Source organism: Symphalangus syndactylus, chromosome 16 (genome assembly GCF_028878055.3).
Source record: "Symphalangus syndactylus isolate Jambi chromosome 16, NHGRI_mSymSyn1-v2.1_pri, whole genome shotgun sequence".
NCBI lineage: Eukaryota > Metazoa > Chordata > Mammalia > Primates > Hylobatidae > Symphalangus > Symphalangus syndactylus.
In genome coordinates, this window is record NC_072438.2 from 54,498,347 (window position 1) to 54,517,474 (window position 19,128).

The 19,128-nt window shown below is 40.8% G+C and overlaps 1 protein-coding gene across 3 annotated transcripts in view; it reads right to left on the reverse strand.

Annotated features, from left to right (window-relative positions):
* The window catches only part of NFXL1 (nuclear transcription factor, X-box binding like 1), a 72,982-nt gene extending 63,431 nt beyond the window's left edge, over positions 1-9,551 (reverse strand). Inside the window, exons 1-3 of one of the 3 annotated variants that reach the window (XM_055246564.2) lie at positions 9,399-9,551; positions 8,819-9,055; positions 5,395-5,568 (exon numbers count right to left, since the gene is read on the reverse strand). In XM_055246564.2, coding sequence (XP_055102539.1) covers positions 5,395-5,568; positions 8,819-9,053 — 409 coding nt within the window. In that variant the 5' untranslated portion in view covers positions 9,054-9,055; positions 9,399-9,551. The remainder of the gene's footprint in view (positions 1-5,394; positions 5,569-8,818; positions 9,056-9,398) is intronic. The other 2 variants (XM_063619493.1, XM_055246566.2) reach the window with 2 other exon arrangements.
* Positions 9,552-19,128: the final 9,577 nt, after the last annotated feature.

Consider the following 19,128-nt stretch of genomic DNA (forward strand, 5'->3'; position numbering starts at 1 on the left):
CCATATTATGTAAGAACTATCTAGCAATATCAATTGCTCAAAATATAGCTGTAAAACAAGAAGTTTTTTTTTAAAAAAGTAACCAATGAGCTGTCAAGAGGTAACAAAGTCTGTGTATTAAATCTTGTGTACGTGGTTCAAAATCAGTACCTCAGCTCTCTCTCTCAGTTATACTTGCTTTTTCGGCTGTTACAATTCTTAACAAATTTGGCAGAGGCAGAGCCATAAGCAAGAGCAGCAAGATGTAAAGTCTTAAGGAAAAGCAAAGTGTGAGAGGAAAAACCTAAACTAATTAGTAGAGCCACTGAGCATAAATATAAGCAAAGATGTGAGTGAGTGGGGGTGGGTGTGGGTGTGTGTGTGAATTTAGTAGGTGTATTCCTAATAAAAACTTGTTGAATGGAAAGACCCTAAGGTTTTTACAGTACAATAGCCACATCTCATGAAATTATGTTCACTATTTCTGCTTAAGAAGGTAGCATAAGCTTTTTAGAAAAAACAGTACCTGACACTATTTTCTTTGAGTAATCACTGAGTGCTTATTTGCTAGACACTGTACTATTAGTACTTCAGTAGGATTAAATGAGCTATTATCTTCATTTTACAGATGAGAAAACTGAGGCACAAAAGAATTAACTTCAGTTTGCCTACAAAGTGAACCCTCTTAACCTCTATGCTACACTGCAGTGAGCAGTTACTGCAGGAAGGTCCAACAAATAACAAGTAACAGTAAAATGAAAAACAGAATGAGTGCCCTAAAGCACAAATGACACCAAAAGGGCAATAATCTGAGTCACTTTAGTATGAGAGAAATAAGCCTACATGCCTTTAAAATAATAAAGATTGTTCAATAGCAGTTAACTGAGTCTTCAAAAAAAGTAGATTAAAACATAAACTACCATAAGTACAGAACTTACCATGGCAATAACGTGGTTCAAGCCAAAATTTAAGTTGCCAAAAAGAAAAATTAAATACATAGAACATGTGGCTAATTCTTTACTTTCTAAAATCATCTGAGTAAACACGGCACTTACAAAAGCTTGCCCTACCATAAAATAAATGTGATTTAGGACATTAAGCAAAATAAACGCAAAGTACTCTCAAAATGATAAATTATTATAAAATTATTAAAGACAGTTGCTTTATTTTAAACAAACATTGAAGTTTTTTAAAAAAATCCTTAAAAGGAGAATAGCATGGGGCGCCTATTTTGCTTTTCAACAAAGCTGGCATTAACAGATACAAAACATTTTAAATTTCATCTAATTTAACAGCTAACTCAAAAAACAGAATTTAAGAAGAAGATAGAACAGGCTTTCACAAAATAAAAACCTTATATTTTAAAAATTTATGTAAGATTTCTTTGAAACATGTATTAAAGTTTGGCTGCATCAATAAAATGTACTGCCCAGCACATCACAGCGGATAGCATGGCATTTGAAGTCATGCATTTTAAAAAGATGACTCTGGCAACTAAAGAAAAATGAGTATGTGGAGGCCAAGACTGAAAGAAGGAAGTACCGGTTAAGAGACAGTTAAAGCAGATAAAGCAAAAAATGACCTTGCGCAAGTTACCTAATGTGTCTCAGTTTTCTCATCTGTAAAATTAGTAGTAACAGTTATCTACCTCACAATTATTATATGGATTTAATCCACATGTTAAGCAGCTGTAAAGGCTTGAACTAGGCAATGACAGTACACAGGCAGAGTAAGGGTAGATTTAAGAAATTTAGGAAGTAAAACTTAGGAGGACATGGTGACAATGAGATTATGCCAGTTTTAAAAGCTGATGTTCATGTCAAGATTCAGAAGGAAAGAGTGCTGTGTCTGCTGAGCTAACATGGGCAGAGGGAGAATTGCAGTAAATGACATGCATATGCCATCTCTGCTCCCAGATGTCTGGCTTGGGAGGGTGACTGAGAAAACTGTAGTGCTATTATGATAAAGAAAACAAAAGAATAAATAAGTTCTTTCAACAGGAGTTTGATGGGTCCATGCGCCAGCAAGATAGAGAAACTCATCAGGAAGTTGGCCATGCAAGTTTGAAATTTGAAAGAAGAATCATAAAAATGCAAAGGCTGTGCTCAAATAAAAATGAACTCCTTTGGTAAAGTCCTGGTCTTCAATTCACTAATGTTAAGGTGGGAACTATCCCATTACTCTGGCATGTATGTTCTTAAATCAAGTGATCAGATTTTCTTACATTGGTAGAGGCAAAGGAATGGGAATCAAATACTAATGGATTTTATACAAAACACAGCATAAAAAAATTACCATAACACTTTTAAGATTAAAACCAGATTAAAAATCAATAAAACTTACAAATGACAAATGTTTTCTACATACTAGACTGAAAGACATTATTGCATTTTCTATTTTAAAATAAAATGACTCTATCTAGAATGGTTTAAGTGAGGTCCTCTCAAAGCAGAAAACTTCTTAAGATTATTTTCTATAAGGTCCTTTAGAAACAAGAAACCCTCTAACCTTAGAGTTACTTTTTATCAATTCTTACCTTGCCGACCTAGACTTCTCAGCCAAACTTCCTAATCTTAATTCCTTAGCAGATACGGTAAATTCCTTAGAAACCTACTTGAGGATGTGCAACTATCTTCATGATCCTGTCAATATACTCAGGCAACTACCTAATCACCAAGGTTATGGGTTGGGAAGGGAAGGGTGAAATACATCAATCCTTCTGTCTGAAGACTTAATTAACTCTCAGCCAGGCACAGTGGCTCACGCCTGCTACTTTGGGAAGCTGAGGTGGGAGAATTCTCTGTAGCCAGGAATTCAAGACCAGCCTTGGCAACACAGGAAAACACTGTCTCTACAAAAAAATTATAAAAAAATTAACGAGGCATGGTGGTGTGTGCTTGCAGTACCTGTTACTTGGGAGGCTAAAGCAGGAGGGTCACTTGAGCTCAGTAGTTCAAGATTGTAGGGTGCTATGATCACATCACTGCACTCCAGCCTGGGCAATAGAAGAAGACTGTCTCCAACAACAACAAAAAAAGAGACTAACTCTCACGCTCTTTATTTGCCTTTATGCTAACTCATGCTCAAACTCTGCTATGCTTCTGATTCTGTTGTACTAACAGGCCTGAATCCTGGCATCACTGGCCTTATACTTCTCATGAAAGCACAATATAATAACTAAGGAACACATTAGTATAGAGTAGAAGAAGAGAGCTTAGGATGTGGGGCCTTATGATCAAGGGAAGACATGACTGAAAAAAGAAACAAATTTTTGGCCGGGCGCGATGGCTCACGCCTGTAATCCCAGCATGTTGGGAGGCCGAGGCAGGCGGATCACGAGGTCAGGAGATGGAGACCATCCTGGCTAACACAGTAAAACCCCGTCTCTACTAAAAACACAAAAAATTAGCCGGTAGTGGTGGTGGGTGCCTGTAGTCCCAGCTACTCAGGAGGCTGAGGCAGGAGATTGGCGTGAACCCGGGAGGTGGAGCTTGCAGTGAGCCGAGATCTCACCACTGCACTCCAGCCTGGGCGACAGAGCAAGACTCTGTCTAAAAAAAAAAAAAAAAAAAGAGAAACAAGTTTTTTAAAAGAAGCAGCAGCTATGATAGAAAATCTCTAATAATCAAGCCACAAAATACATTAAACATTCCAGCAAACAGATATACAGCACAGGCTACAAAACAGGCACTACTGTAAGCACTACAGTAATTACATATACTGATTCATTTCATCCTAACAACTCTATGGTATTTAGTATCATTATACCCATTTTACAAAAGAAGAAACTGAGCCCCTAAGATGCTAAGCAATATGTCAAACATCCTACAGCCAAGTAGCAAAGCCAAGAATCAAACCGTAGCAATCTGATTCATGTCAATGTTCTTAACTGCTGTACAATGCTGCGTTTTCCCCATAAACAGGTACAAAAGTAACCGTCTAATCTCCTCAGAATTTTCCTGCTTTTACAGAGAAAATGCAATCAGCCCAGTAATGGCTCTAAAGCTAAGTCAACTAGGTTTAAACCCAGCTCTGCCAATTACTAATTGTGTAACTCTAGGAAAGTCATCTCTCCTCTCTAGAACTGTTTCCCAAAATATTTGTAAGGTTTTTCCTGGTTTTAACAGTATACTAAAGTAAGAAAAAGAACCAAGCAAGGGTATAAATATATTATTACTAATAAAAAGTATATAAACAATATGACATATCTACAAATATATTAATAAATGTTGACATTACATGCAAAAAAATTTATTTATTTATTTATTTTAAATTGAGACGGAGTCTTGCTCTGTCTCCCAGGCTGGAGTGCAGTGGCGCAATCTCAGCTCACTGCAACCTTCGCCTCCCAAGTTCAAGCAATTCTCCTGCCTCAGCCTCCTGAGTAGCTGGGATTACAGGTGTGCGCCACCATGCCCAACTAAATTTTTTGTATTTTTAGTAGAGATGGGGTTTCACCATGTTGGCCAGGCTGGTCTCAAACTCCTGACCTCAAGTGATCCCCCGGCCTCGGCCTCCCAAAGTGCTGGGGTTATAGGTGTGAGCCACTGTGCCTGGCCTACATACAAGAATATTTCCAATAATAATTTTGAAGTATAAAAGGCAGAAAGTTTAATAATATTTACATTTAAAATAATTTATTTTTACACTTAATACCAAAGTGGTACACAGCGACATCATTTTGGCCCTCTCTCACATAAACAAACGTGGCTTTAAGAGCAACCAGATATAAACCACAGATAACACGAATGTACACGTCAAACCTGAGGAAATTTAGGTTTTTTAAAAAAAGTATGGCTAGGTGCAGTGCACATGCCTGTAGTCTCAGCTACTCGGGAAGCTGAGGCAGGAGGATCACTTGAGCCCAGGAGTTCGAGGCTGCAGTGAAATACGATTGTACCACTGCGCTCCAGCCTGGGCAACAGAACAAGACCCCAACTCTAAAAATAAATACATGAAAATCAGATGTTGTAAATAAGATATAAAATAAGGAAATAAAGAATTAAAAAGACTTCAAGACACATTTAACATGATGAAAACAATGAATAGATTGAAAGGGGTATACAAAGTCCTCTAGTTCAATCAAATCATCACAACCAGAAAAAACTTGCCCCAGTCCATCGCTCAGGAGCTTTAGCAGCCCCATCCAAGCATTCTACTGAAATGCCAATTAAATACACACAAAGGCCTCCCAAAGCAATAAAAGAGCCACTGCCATTCTATTTGCTTTATAGAAAAATTAGTGTTACATAATATATAACTCAAATACCAAAGTGTACAAAAATTCAACTCTAGAACATACAGTGCTCATCTTAAGACACAAAATCTATTCCATATAGAACAAAGGCATTACCAAAAAAATGTCAGGAATACAGTTTCATTGACGTCAAAAGTCAAAATTTAAAAGATCAGTACCTGTCTGAGTAGTGTATGTTATAAACGTATTTGCAACTATTTTTCCCTGTTTTCCTTCAAAATCTTCATCTCCTTCTTCTTCAGATGAAGAGCTAAACTGTTCTTCAACAAGTTTTCTGGCTGCAGCTTGGTTAGCTTTCTTGATTTCTTCAAATTTTTTCTGAGACATTAGCTCTGTTTAAAAGAAAAAAGTTTCATTTCTGCAAAACAATCTGTCAAAAAGAAAAGCATAATGTGCTAATATATCATTTTACAACATGCATTTGAAAGTCACCTTTGGAGCATTCTATCTTCCTGTAATCCATGAGAAAAGTATTTTCAAATTCCTTGACACACAACTAAAGAGAATACCACAACAAAAACTTTCACTTTTGTAAGTATCCTGCTAAAATGCAGGAAATTTTTATGAAAACGGTGACTAACAAATCAAGAAAAAAAAACGAAAATACAATAAAACTATCAAAATACTGGTGATCCACTTCAAAATAAGGACTAACAAAAATTAAGACGTTTTAAAGTACATTGTGCACAGTAATTTTTAAGAAGTGAGGGAACATGTCCACAGTGAGCACATAAAGAATCAGGGAAGGTAGGTACTTCAAACTACCGTCTTCTGAACAACAGGTAGGATAGGACAGGACGGCCCAGCCCAGTCCAGTCCAGCCCTACCAAAGAGTTTGTACCAACAGTACTAACTATGCACCCACTATATTTATAATCGGCTTCTTAGGTCAAGAACTTTTTGCCTTTATTATGGACTTTTTGTGGTCACACAAAAAAACATATTTTACATTAATCCACACAAAATATTAACATGGAAAACATGTTTCTTCCAACTTCATTCCAAAACAAATGTTAATTTTGGATTCGTTCTTCCACTATTTAGCACTACCTGTACTTCTCATTTTGTTACTTGATTAATCATGCAAAACAAAATTAGATTACTTCACTGAACATACTCCCAAAGAAACTTCAAACTTCTTGAGAGCAAGGACCACGGGGATTTTCTTCAAGCACCAAGCGTTAATAAGCTCTTATAGACAGCAAACGTAGTTTAAGAAAGGAGCCACAAACCTGCAGAACCGATCTGAGTTCATGAATTCCCATCTTGAGAGGATTTTAAATTTACTGATTGACTATTTTAAAATTCACATTATACTTGAAACTGATGAGCCACTACCAAGATAAGCTCTCTTATCGTGGGTGGTATATTCGTATGTTCCCTAATGAAACATTTTCCTTTTCTTATTGCAGCCAGTTTGGTTAGGGGTTATTAACAAAACAAATTGAGTATTTCAAGTAAACCTCGACGAAAATGTATATCATGCTTACCTAGCAAGCTTTGAGTACTGGGAAAAAAGAACTGGCTATGAGATATATAACTCAAAACTTGTCATAAAAGAGATGATAAATGTCATTAATCTATGGGAAATTAGCACTTAAAAGATACGTAGGAAAAAAGGCTGAACTGGACAGAGATAATGAGAACATTCATAACCTGATAAATGTATTCACCTAACATCATCTCAAAGTAAAGACAAGTTGACAAGACAACATTCTCACGTATTATTTCTTACAGCCAAATCTCAACTATCCAGGTAGAGAATGCTTGTTTTCTTTTTCCTTTTTTTTTTTTTTTGAGACGGAGTCTTGCCCTGTCGCCCAGGCTGGAAAGCACTGGCGAGATCTCGGCTCACTGCAAGCTCCGCCTCCCGGGCTCACGCCATTCTCCTTCCTCAGCCTCCCGAGGAAGGACTACAGGCGCCCGCCACCACGCCCGGCTAATTTTTTTTTTTTTTACTTTTTTTTTTTTTTTTTTTTTTTTGAGACGGAGTCTCGCTCTGTCACCCAGGCTGGTGTGCAGTGGCGCAATCTCGGCTCACTGCAAGCTCCGCCTCCCGCGTTCACGCCATTCTCCTGCCTCAGCCTCTCCCAGTAGCTGGGACTACAGGCGCCCGCCACCACGCCCGGCCAATTTTTTTTTGTATTTTTAGTAGAGAACGGGGTTTCACCGTGGTCTCGATCTCCTGACCTCGTGATCCGCCTGCCTCGGCCTCCCAGAGTGCTGGGATTACAAGCGTGAGCCACCGCGCCTGGCACGCCCGGCTAATTTTTTGTATTTTTAGTAGAGACAGGGTTTCACCGTGTTAGCCAGGATGGTCTCCATCTCCTGACCTCGTGATCCGCCCGCCTCGGCCTCCCAAAGTGCTGGGATTACAGGCTTGAGCCACCGCGCCCGGCCAGAATGCTTGTTTTCATTCTACTCACGAGATCAAGACCATCCTGGCTAACATGGTGAAACCCCGTCTCTACTTAAAAAAAAAAAAAAAAAATTAGCCGGGCGGGGTGGCGGGCGCCTGCAGTCCCAGCTACTCAGAGAGGCTGAGGCAGGAGAATGGCGTGAACCCGGGAGGCAGAGCTTGCAGTGAGCCGAGATTGCGCCACTGCACTCCAGCCTGGGCGACGAGCGAGACTCCGTCTCAAAAAAAAAAAAGAAAGTTTACCAAACCTGTTCACACGTCTCCATATTGCATACCTTATCACCGCCATTAACTGCATGCTAAGAGAATACCACCTACCTTTAAAATTAGCCTAGGAGAAAAATCACTCAAGATACTCAATTCTGCTCCATACTCCCCCCAAAAAAATGTAACCTGAAATGCCTTCCAAACACAAAAATAAAATGATTTCAGGGATTATTCCCTCGGCCCCATGCACAATTGTGTGTAAGTGCTCCCTGGCTCCACAAAAACATGGTCTTGGATGAAAGGTATTGATATATCAGAGGCAACACCAGATATGTCCACAGAAGGACATAGAGAATTTGTAAATAGGAACTACCGTCAAGGAAGGTATCAAAGCTCAAGCGCTTACAAGGAATAAGTCAAGAAACAAAGGCAAAGGTAAAGATGACAAATGACACCTGGCTCCAGAAATGAGAGAGAATGTGAGATGGAGTGCCCAAGTCCAATCTAAATGGGATTTCTGTGACTCAGCCGAGCTGACTGTTGCCATGCACAAAGATAACTAAAGCCACAAGGTTGTTAACCAGATTTTTAAAAACGACAAACAAACGCTGACAATCAATCCACATTTAAAACTCTGTGTTAACCAAACATTATAGACCAAATCAGAACACCGGGCCACAATTTACAACTGATGGTCTGGAGATTCAAGTAGGCAAGAGTGGAGGGAAGTAACAAAGGTAATACCACCTAAAATTAAGACGAAAGAGGTGCGATGGAAATCTACCTAGAATGCCGAAAAGAGCAGCCACCTGAAAGGCTGGAGAAGTGGGCCCGATAACAAACTCCCGAAGGAGGGGAAAAGCAGTCAAAGAAAGAAGGCGAGGGCGAAGGCGGTCCTGACTAGTAACTGCCTTAGGAGGCATCCAGGTGAGCCCGCGGGAGGGAGCCATTCTCACCGCTGGCTGCGGTAGTCTGCAGGGCTTGGGATCCCGCGGGGCTGTGCCTGCTCCCTGCAGCCGCCGTGGTCGCGACTCCTCCGGGACTGGCGCCAGAAGGAACCGCGCCCACCGACCCCTTCTCTCGCCCTCCTCCGGCGCCGCGGAGATGGACTCCATTTCCTGAGGGGGCGACAGTGGCCCGTCCCCGGGCTCGGCCTCGGCCACCGGCCACCTGGCGCCAGGAAGCTTCCATCCCTGCAGAGGAGAAAAAAAAAAAAAGAGTGGAAGGGGGTGAGCGCGGCGAGGACCGAGGCGAAGGAGGGTCAGTGCGGAAACCGGTGTGAGGGGCCGAGTGAGGAAGGTTCCTGCAAGGGCGGGGACCGGGTTTCAGGAGGTCGCGGCCCTGCCTTTACCGGAGGGCGAGTCCCCACCAAGCCCGGGCTTTGGAGATGGACCGAAGAGGGGAGGGAGGACTAGGTAGAGAAATAAACCGCGGAGCAAGAAGCACACAGTGCCGAAGACAGAAAGCCGGAGGAGAAGTGGAAACCGCCTCCTCAGCCTCTGGGGGAGCGTGGTAGGGGAAGAGTCACAGACTGACCCTGCGGCTCCCGCCGGGAACCAACTGCAGTGGTAGACCCCACGGAAAGCTACGTCTCCTTACCGACGGCGCACACCCCAACAGACTACAACTCCCAGAAGCCCCCGCCCGCGGTCCGGCGACTGCGTGGCAGCACGGGCCGCTTCCTTATCCGGAAAGGTGCGGGGGTTGGGTGGGAGGGGAACCCCAAGCGCCTGCGCTGGCCTGGACAGGCCTTTGGGAACTACAACTCCCGGCGTGCTCTGGGGCTAGGGAGGGGTCGAAGGTCATAGGGGCGCCTGGTGGTGGAGGCGGGCGGGTCCAGAGGGTCTCGTGACCCCACAGTTTGCTTCTGCTTTTGCAAGATAGCCCTAAACCCACCTGGGTATGAGGATTCCATGGCTCTGTCCCTAATTGGCTCTCTGCCATCTTTTATTAGCCTTGCCTTTGAGCTTGCGGATGGCAGGAGGTGTCAATGTAAAATAATCAAAAGCGCGAAGTTTGAGGATACCCTACCCAGAAACACCGACTCCAAGGAAGGAGTCAGCCTTCCGAAGTAGACATTTAAGATTTCATTTATATAGGCAGAAACTGAGAGGTTTTTAGCAGGATTACAACATTTTCTCATACAAGGTTACAGAATAGTTACAACAATTTGCTTATAGAAAGTGTTTCTTTTTGGGAAGAGTACATATAACATTTTTCATAAAGGATTTTCTGTCATCTGGTCTAAGCAAACCGGGGCAACAAAGCAGAAGTTAATCTATAAGGATCATTAAGAAGGCGGGAAGTTTTTGTCCTTAACTTCGTTTAATTCTCTCTAGCCATTGTATAGAACAAGAAAAATAAGAAAGCAAGTTAATCTATAATCTGAGAAACAGAAGTTGTAACCATGTGTAATTCAGATGACAGCCACATCTCTCTCCAGGCTTAGTGAGTTTTAGGTTCCAACAACCTTTAAACTTTATTTATTTTCATAGGGAAGTCTCACTAACAGGAAAGGCACTTACACTGAAAACGCTTTGAGGTTGGCCACTGTGAAGGAGGGAAATTTGGGGGAGAGTTGCAGGAAAGTGGCTTGAGTAGTAAAAGTACCCTTCTAAAATGCTAGAGCAATGTAGAAAATAAATCTAAAGCCTGTTATTGTCATAGTCCTTTGTAGTGTGCAATGAGCTTTCCCTGGAACACGCTAATTTTTACCTTCACAGCATCTCTCTAAAGTAGATTTTGTTAAGGAAAATAGTTGAGGGCCAGGACCTAAATCTTATGATTTTGCTGAGTTTTCCAATAAGATACATGTGCATATATACAGACAGGTAGATTACAAAAATTCATTCTGAGGTCTGTCTGGGATTGAGAAACACATTGATGGCTTATTATACAGTCCTTCAACTTAGTTAATTCTTCTGTTTTAATCATAAATTTCTATTATAATATTTAGACAGCATTTATTAGATGTCAGGCACTGTTTAAAGTGTTTTACGTTATGTATTAACTAATTTGGTACTCACAGTAACCCTGTTTATTATTCCCATTTTACAACTGAGAACACTGAGGCACAGAAAGATTAAGCAATTTGCCCTTGATCATACAGCTAGGAAGTAGTGAAGCCAAGATTCAATCCTGAGTAGTCTAATATTAGAAACCATGCTTTTAATGTCTTAAACATAGATGTTGCAGAATTGCCTGTACATTAACCAAACTCAAAAATGACATCCCATGGCCAGGCGTGGTGGCTCAGGCCTGTAATCCTAGCACTTTGGGAGGCCGAGGTGGGTGGATCACCTTAGGTCAGGAGTTTGAGGCCAGCCTGGCCAACATGGCGAAACCCTGTCCCTATTAATCATTACAAAAATTAGCTGGGCATGGTGGTGGGTGCCTATAATCACAGCTACTAAGGAGGCTGAGGCAGGAGAATTGTTTGAACCCAGGGGGCGGAGGTTGTAATGAGCCAAGATCGCACCACTTCACTCCAGCCTGGGTGAAAGAGCAAAACTCCGTCTCAGAAAAATGAAAAGAAAAAAAGAAATAACATCTCTGAGAATGATATAACTTCATTGGCTAGAAACTAAGAGGTGCACAGCAACTCTCTTAATGCTGCACTTGTATAAGAACTGTAAGTTTAAAGCTGCAACCAGCTTTCAAAGTTTGAAAACCCTAAAGCGAGACTTTTCTTCAGTGGGATTTTCACATACAGGAAAGGAGCTGTTATACTCTGAGAGAGAATATAGTAATTATCACTGAGTAATGTCCAAGAAGTATTCAGTGGCTACTAAAAAGAGAGATCCTTCTTAGAATTATGTTATATGCCAGAGAGCTGGACTAGCATATTATGTAAATTTCCATGTCAAACTTTCTTGAGAAATTGTTTCTGTTCCCATGAATATTCAATAGCTAATAACAGTGACCAACAATCCTTGAGTGCTTTCTATATGCCAGCATTCTTCTAGGTCCTTTTTTCTGTTACTCATCTAATCTTCACAACAACCATGAAGTAGGTATTGTTATCATCAAAACAATTTTTTTATTATACTTTAAGTTCTAGGGTACATGTGCACAATGTGCAAGTTTGTTACATAGGTATACATGTGTCATGTTGGTTGGCTGCACCCATCAACTCGTCATTTACATTAGATATTTCTCCTAAAGTTATCCCTCCGCCAGCCCCCCACCCTGCAACAGGCCCTGGTGTGTGATGTTCCTCTCCATGTGTCCATGTGTTCTCATTGTTCAACTCCCACTTGTGGGTGAGAACATGTGGTGTTTGGTCTTCTGTCCTTGTGATATTTTGCTGAGAATGATGGTTTCCAGCTTCATCCATGTCCCTGCAAAGGACATGAACTCATCCTTTTTATGGCTGCATAGTATTCCATGGTGTATATGTGGCACATTTTTTTTATCCAGTCTATTATTGATGGACATTTGGGTTGGTTCTAAGTCTTTGCTATTGTGAATAGTGCCTCAGTAAACATGCCTGTGCATGTGTCTTTATAGTAGCATGATTTATAATCCTTTGGGTGTATACCCAGTAATGGGATTGCTGGGTCAAATGGTATTTCTAGTTCTAGATCCTTGAGGAATCGCCACACTGTCTTCCGCAATGGTTGAAATCATTTACACTCCCAACAACAGTGTGAAAGCGTTCCTATTTCTCCACATCCTCTCCAGCATCTGTTGTTTCCTGACTTTTTAATGATGGCCATTCTAACTGGTGTGAGATGGTATCTCATTGTGGTTTTGATTTGCATTTCTCTGATGCCTAGTGATGATAAGCATTTTTTCATATGTCTGCTGGCTGCATAGATGTCTTCTTTTGAGAAGCATCTATCCATATATTTTGCCCACTTTTTGATGGGGTTGTTTTTTTCTTGTAAATTTGTTTGAGTTCTTTGTAGATTCTGGATATTAGCCCTTTGTCAGATGGATAGATTGCAAAAATTTTCGCCCATTCTGTAGGTTGCCTGTTCACTCTGATGACAGTTGATTTTGCTGTGCAGAAGCTCTTTAGTTTAATTAGATCCCATGTGTCTATTTTGGCCTTTGTTGCCATTGCTTTTGGTGTTTTACTTATGAAGTCTTTGCCCGTGCCTGTGTCCTGAATTGCATTGTCTAGGTATTCTTCTAGGGTTTTTATGGTTTTAGGTCTTACATTTAAGTCTTTAATCCATCTTGAGTTAATCTTTGTGTAAGGTGTAAAGAAGGAGTCCAGTTTCAGTTTTCTATATATGGCTAGCCAGTTTTCCCAGCACCATTTATTAAATAGGGAATCCTTTCCCCATTTCTTGTTTTTGTCAGGTTTGTCAAAGATCAGATGGTTGTAGATGTGTGGTGTTGTTTCTGAGGCCTCTGTTCTGTTCTATTGGTCTATCTCTCTGTTTTGGTACCAATGCCATGCTGTTTTGGTTACTGTAGCCTTGTAGTATAGTTTGAAGTCAGGTAGTGTGATGCCTCCAGCTTTGTTCTTTTGGCTTAGGATTGTCTTGGCTATGTGGGCTCTTTTTTGGTTCCATATGAACTTTAAAGTAATTTTTTCCAATTCTGTGAGGAAAGTCAGTGGTAGCTTGATGGGGATAGCACTGAATCTATAAATTTCCTTAGGCCATATGGCCATTTTCACGATATGGATTCTTCCTATCCATGAGCATGGAAGGTTCTTCCATTTGTTTGTGTCCTCTTTTATTTTGCTGAGCAGTGGTTTGTAGTTGTCCTTGAAGAGGTCCTTCACATCCCTTGTAAGTTGTATTCCTAGGTATTTTATTCTCTTTGTAGTAATTGTGAATGGAAATTCACTCATGATTTGGCTCTCTGTTTGTCTGTTCTTGGTGTATAGGAATGCTTGTGATTTTTGCACGTTGATTTTGTATCCTGAAGTTGCTTATCAGCTTAAGGAAATTTTGGGCTGAGACAGTGGGGTTTTCTAAATATACAATCATGCCATCTGCAAACAGAGACAATTTGACTTCCCCTTTTCCTAATTGAATACCCACCTTTATTTCTTTCTCTTGCCTGGTTGCCCTAGCCAGAACTTCTAATACTATGTTGAATAGGAGTGGTGAGAGAGGGCATCCTTTTCTTGTGCCAGTTTTCAAAGGGAATGCTTCCAGTTTTTGCCCATTCAGTATGATATGGCTGTGGGTTTGTCATAAATAGCTCTTATTATTTTGATATGTGCTCCATCAATAACTAGTTTATTGAAAGCTTTTAGAATGAAAGACTGTAGAATTTTGTTGAAGGCCTTTTCTGCATCTATTGAGTTAATCATGTGGTTTTTGTCGTTGGTTCTGTTTATGTGATGAAATATGTTTATTGATTTGCATATGTTGAACCAGTCTTGCATTCCAGGGATGAAGCCAACTTGATTATGGTGGATAAGCTTTTCAATGTGCTGCTGGACTCAGTTTGCCAGTATTTTATTGAGGATTTTCACATGGATGTTCATCAGGGATATTGGCCTAAAATTCTCTTTTTTTGTTGTGTCTCTGCCAGACTTTGGTATCAGGATGACGCTGGCCTGATAAAATGAGTTAGGGAGGATTCCCTCTTTTTCTATTGATTGAAATAGTTTCAGAAGGAATGGTACCAGCTTCTTTTTGTACCTCTGGTAGAAATTCGGCTATGAATCCATCTGATCCTAGACATTTTTTGGTTGGTAGGCTATTAATTATTGCCTAAATTTCAGAACGTGTTATTGGTCTATTCAGAGATTCAACATTTTCCTGGTTCAGTCTTGGGAGGGTGTATGTGTCCAGGAATTTATCCATTTCTTCTAGATTTTCTAGTTTATTTGCATAGAGGTGTTTATAGTATTCTCTGATGGTAGTTTGTATTTCTGTGGGATTCGTGGTGATATCCCCTTTATCATTTTTTATTATGTCTACTTGATTCTTCTCTTTTTCTTCTTTGTTAGTCTTGCTAGCAGTCTATCTATTTTGTTGATCTTTTCAAAAAACCAGCTCCTGGATTCATTGATTTTTTGAAGGGTTTTTTGTGTCTCTATCTCCTTCAGTTCTGCTCTGATTTTAGTTATTTCTAGCCTTCTGCTAGCTTTTGAATGTGTTTGCTCTTGCTTCTCTAGTTCTTTTCATTGTGATGTTAGGGTGTCGATTGTAGATCTTTCCTGCTTTTTCTTGTGGGCATTTACTCCTATAAATTTCCCTCTACACACTGCTTTAAATGTGTCCCAGAGATTCTGGTATGTTGTGTCTTTGTTCTCATTGGTTTCAAAGAACATCTTTATTTCTGTCTTATTTCATTATTTACCCAGTAGTCATTCAGGAGCAGTTTGTTCAGTTTTCATGTAGTTGTGTGGTTTTGAGTGAATTTCTTAATCCTGAGTTCTAATTTGATTGCACTGTGGTCTGAGAGACAGTTTGTTGTGATTTCTCTTCTTTTACAATTGCTGAGGGGTGTTTCACTTCCAATTATGTGGTCAATTTTAGAATATGTGTGACGTGGTGCTGAGACAAATGTATATTCTGTTGATTTGGGGTGGAGAGTTCTGTAGATGTCTATTAGGTCCACTTGGTTCAGAGCTGAGTTCAAGTCCTGGATATCCTTGTTAATTTTCTGCCTCGTTGATCTGTCTAATATTGACAGTGGGGTGTTAAAATCTCCCATTATTATTGTGTGGGAGTCTAAGTCTCTTTGTAGGTCTCTAAGAACTTGCTTTCTGAATCTGGGTGCTCCTGTATTGGGTGCATATGTATTTAGGATAGTTAGCTCTTCTTGTTGAATTGATCCCTTTACCATTATGTAATGGCATTCTTTGTCTCTTTTGATCTTTGTTGGTTTAAAGTCTGTTTTATCAGAGACCAGGATGGCAACCTCTGCTTTTTTTTGTTTTCCATTTGCTTATTAGATCTTCCTCCATCCCTTTATTTTGAGCCTATGTGTGTTTTTGCACGTGAGATGGGTCTCCTGAATACCACACACCGATGGGTCTTGACTCTATCCAACTTGCCAGTCTGTGTCTTTTAATTGGGCATTTAGTCCACTCACATTTAAGGTTAATATTGTTATGTGTGAATTTGATCCTGTCATTATGATGCTAGCTGGTTATTTTGCCCATTAATTGATGCAGTTTCTTCATAGCATTGATGGTCTTTACAATTTGGCATGTTTTTGCAGGGGCTGGTACTGGTTGTTCCTTTCCACGTTTAGTGCTTCCTTCAGGAGCTGTTGTAAGGCAGGCCTGGTGGTGACAAAATCTCTCAGCATTTGCTGGTCTCTAAAGGATTTTATTTCTCCTTCACTTATGAAGCTTAGTTTGGCTGGATATGAAATTCTGCATTGAAAATTCTTTTGTTTAAGAATGTTGAATATTGGCCCCCACTCTCTTCTGGCTTGTAGGGTTTCTGCCAAAAGACCCACTGTTAGTCTGATGGGCTTCTCTTTGTGGGTAACCCGACCTTTCTCTCTGGCTGCCCTTAACATTTTTTCCTTCATTTCAACCTTGGTGCATCTGACAATTATGTGTCTTGGGGTTGCTCTTCTTGAGGAGTATCTTTGCAGTGTTCTCTGTATTTCCTGAATTTGAATGTTGGCCTGCCTTGCTAGGTTGGGGAAGTTCTCCTGGATAATATCCTGAAGAATGTTTTCTAACTTCTTTCCATTTTCCCCATCACTTTCAGGTATACCAATTAAATGTAGATTTGGTCTTTTCAGGTAGTCCCATATTTCTGGGAGGCTTTGTTTGTTTCTTTTCGCTCTTTTTTCTCTAATCTTGCCTTCTCACTTTATTTCATTAATTTGATCTTCAATCACTGATATCCTTTCTTCCACTTGATCGAATTGACTATTGAAGCTTGTGTATGCTTCACGCAGTTCTCATACTGTGGTTTTCAGCTCCATCAGGTCATTTAAGCTCTTCTATATACTAGTTATTCTAGTTAGCCATTCCTCTAATCTTTTTTCAAGGTTTTTAGCTTCCTTGCGATAGGTTAGAACATGCCCCTTTACTGCGGAGAAGTTCATTATTACTGATCTTCTGAAGCCTACCTCTGTCAATTTGTCAAACTCATTCTCCATCCAGTTTTGTTTCCTTGCTGGCGAGGAGTTGTGTTCCTTTGGAGGAGAAGAGGCATTCTGATTTTTGGAATTTTCAGTCTTTCTGCTCTGGTTTCTCCCCATCTTTGTGGTTTAATCTAGCTTTGGTCTTCGATGTTGGTGACCTACAGATGGGGTTTTGGTGTGGGTGTCCTTTTTGTTGATGTTGATGCTATTCCTTTCTGTTTGTGAGTTTTCCTGCTAACAGACAGGCCCCTCAGCTGCAGATCTATTGGAGTTTGCTGGTGGTCCACTCCAGACCCTGTTTGCCTGGGTATCACCAGCGGAGGCTGCAGAACAGCAAATATTGCTCCCTGATCCTTCCTCTGAAAGCTTCATCCCAGAGGGGCACCTGCCTGAATGAGGTGTCTGTTGGCCCCTACTGGGAGGTGTCTCTCAGTCAGGCTACATGGGGTCAGGGACCCACTTTAGGAGGCACTCTGTTCGTTATCGGATCCCGAACGCCATGCTGGGAGAACCACTGCTCTCTTCAGAGCTGTCAGGCAGTCACGTTTAAGTCTGCAAGAGCTATCTGCTGCCTTTTGTTCAGATATCCCCTGCCCCCAGAGGTGGAATCTCGGGAGGCAGTAGGCCTTGCTGAGCAGCGGTGGGCTCCACCCAGTTCGAGCTTCCCTGCCACTTTGTTTACACTGTGAGCATAGAACTGCCTACTCAAGCCTCAGCAATGGTGGATGCCCCTTCCCCCACCAAGCTCCAGCATCCCAGGTTGATCTCAGACTGCTGCACTAGTAGCGAGTGAGGCTCCATGGGCATGCGACCCTTTGAGCCAGGCACAGGAGGGAATCTCCTGGTCTGCCGGTTGTGAAGACTGTGGGAAAAGCACAATATTTGGGCAGCAGTGTACCATTCCTCCAGGTACAGTCACTCACGGCTTCCCTTGGCTAGAAAAGGGAAATCCCCCGACCCCTTGTGCTTCCCGGGTGACGTGATGCCCCGCCCTGCTTCGGCTGTACCCACTTTCCAACCAGTCCCAACGAGATGAACCAGGTACCTCACTTGGAAATGCAGAAATCAGCTGCCTTCTGTGTTGATCTCGCTGGGAGCTGTAGACCAGAGCTGTTCCTATTCAGCCATCTTGGAAGCAACTCCCCCATCAAAACAATTTCTTATTCAACATACTAGCAGAGCTAGGATTGCAAATGGGTAGTGTGACTCCTGGCCTATACTCTTAACCACCATGCAAATGATGACTGTGTAAATGCATTTAATGTTTACCTAGAAATTCCAGTTATTTTTAAAGTACCTAAACAGGGAAAGGGCTCATATAATCAGGATTTTTCCCCTGCCATATTGTACAATTAAAAGTGATCATCACAATAATCACTTTGGAATCAGAAATAATCTTATGTGCTCGCTGAGTGAGAAAACAAACATTTGTTGTATTATCATTGTAAATTTTTGCAGTGGAGAGCTAGTATATATCATAAAGTGGAAGCATATGTAAGTTGAGAACACATTTTCAAAAATTACCATTGCTTCTACAAGGAGAGCTACAAAACATTGCTGAAAGCCATCATAGACAACATAAACAAATGGAAACACATTCCATGTTCATGGATTGGAATAATCAACATTGTGAAAAGGAACATACTGCCCAAAGCAATCTACAGATTCAATGCAATTCCCATCAAACTACCAACATCATTTTTTCACAGAAGTAGAAAAAACAATCCTAAAATTCATGTGGAACCAAAAAGAGCCTGAACAGCCAAAGCAATCCTAAGCAAAAAGAACAAATCTGGAGACATCCTATTGCTGGACTTCAAAGTATGCTACAAGGCTATAGATATCAAAACAACATGGTACTGGGGAAAAAAAAAGTAGATGCATAGACCAATGGAACAGAATAGAGAATTCAGATATAAAGCCAAATACATACAGCCAACTGATCTACAACAAAGCATACAAAAACATAAATTGGGGAATGGACACCCTACTTAATAAATGATGCTGAGAAAACTGGAAAGCCACATGTAGAAGAATGAAACTGGATCCCTATCACTCACCCTATCCAAAAATCAACTTGAGATGGACCGAGGACTAAAATATAAGACCTGAAACTAAAAATTCTAGAAGACAACATTGGAAAAACTCTTCTAGACATTGGCCTAGGCAAATAATTCATGACTAAGACCCCAAAAGCAAATGCAACAAAAACAAAGATAAGTAAATGGAACCTAATTTA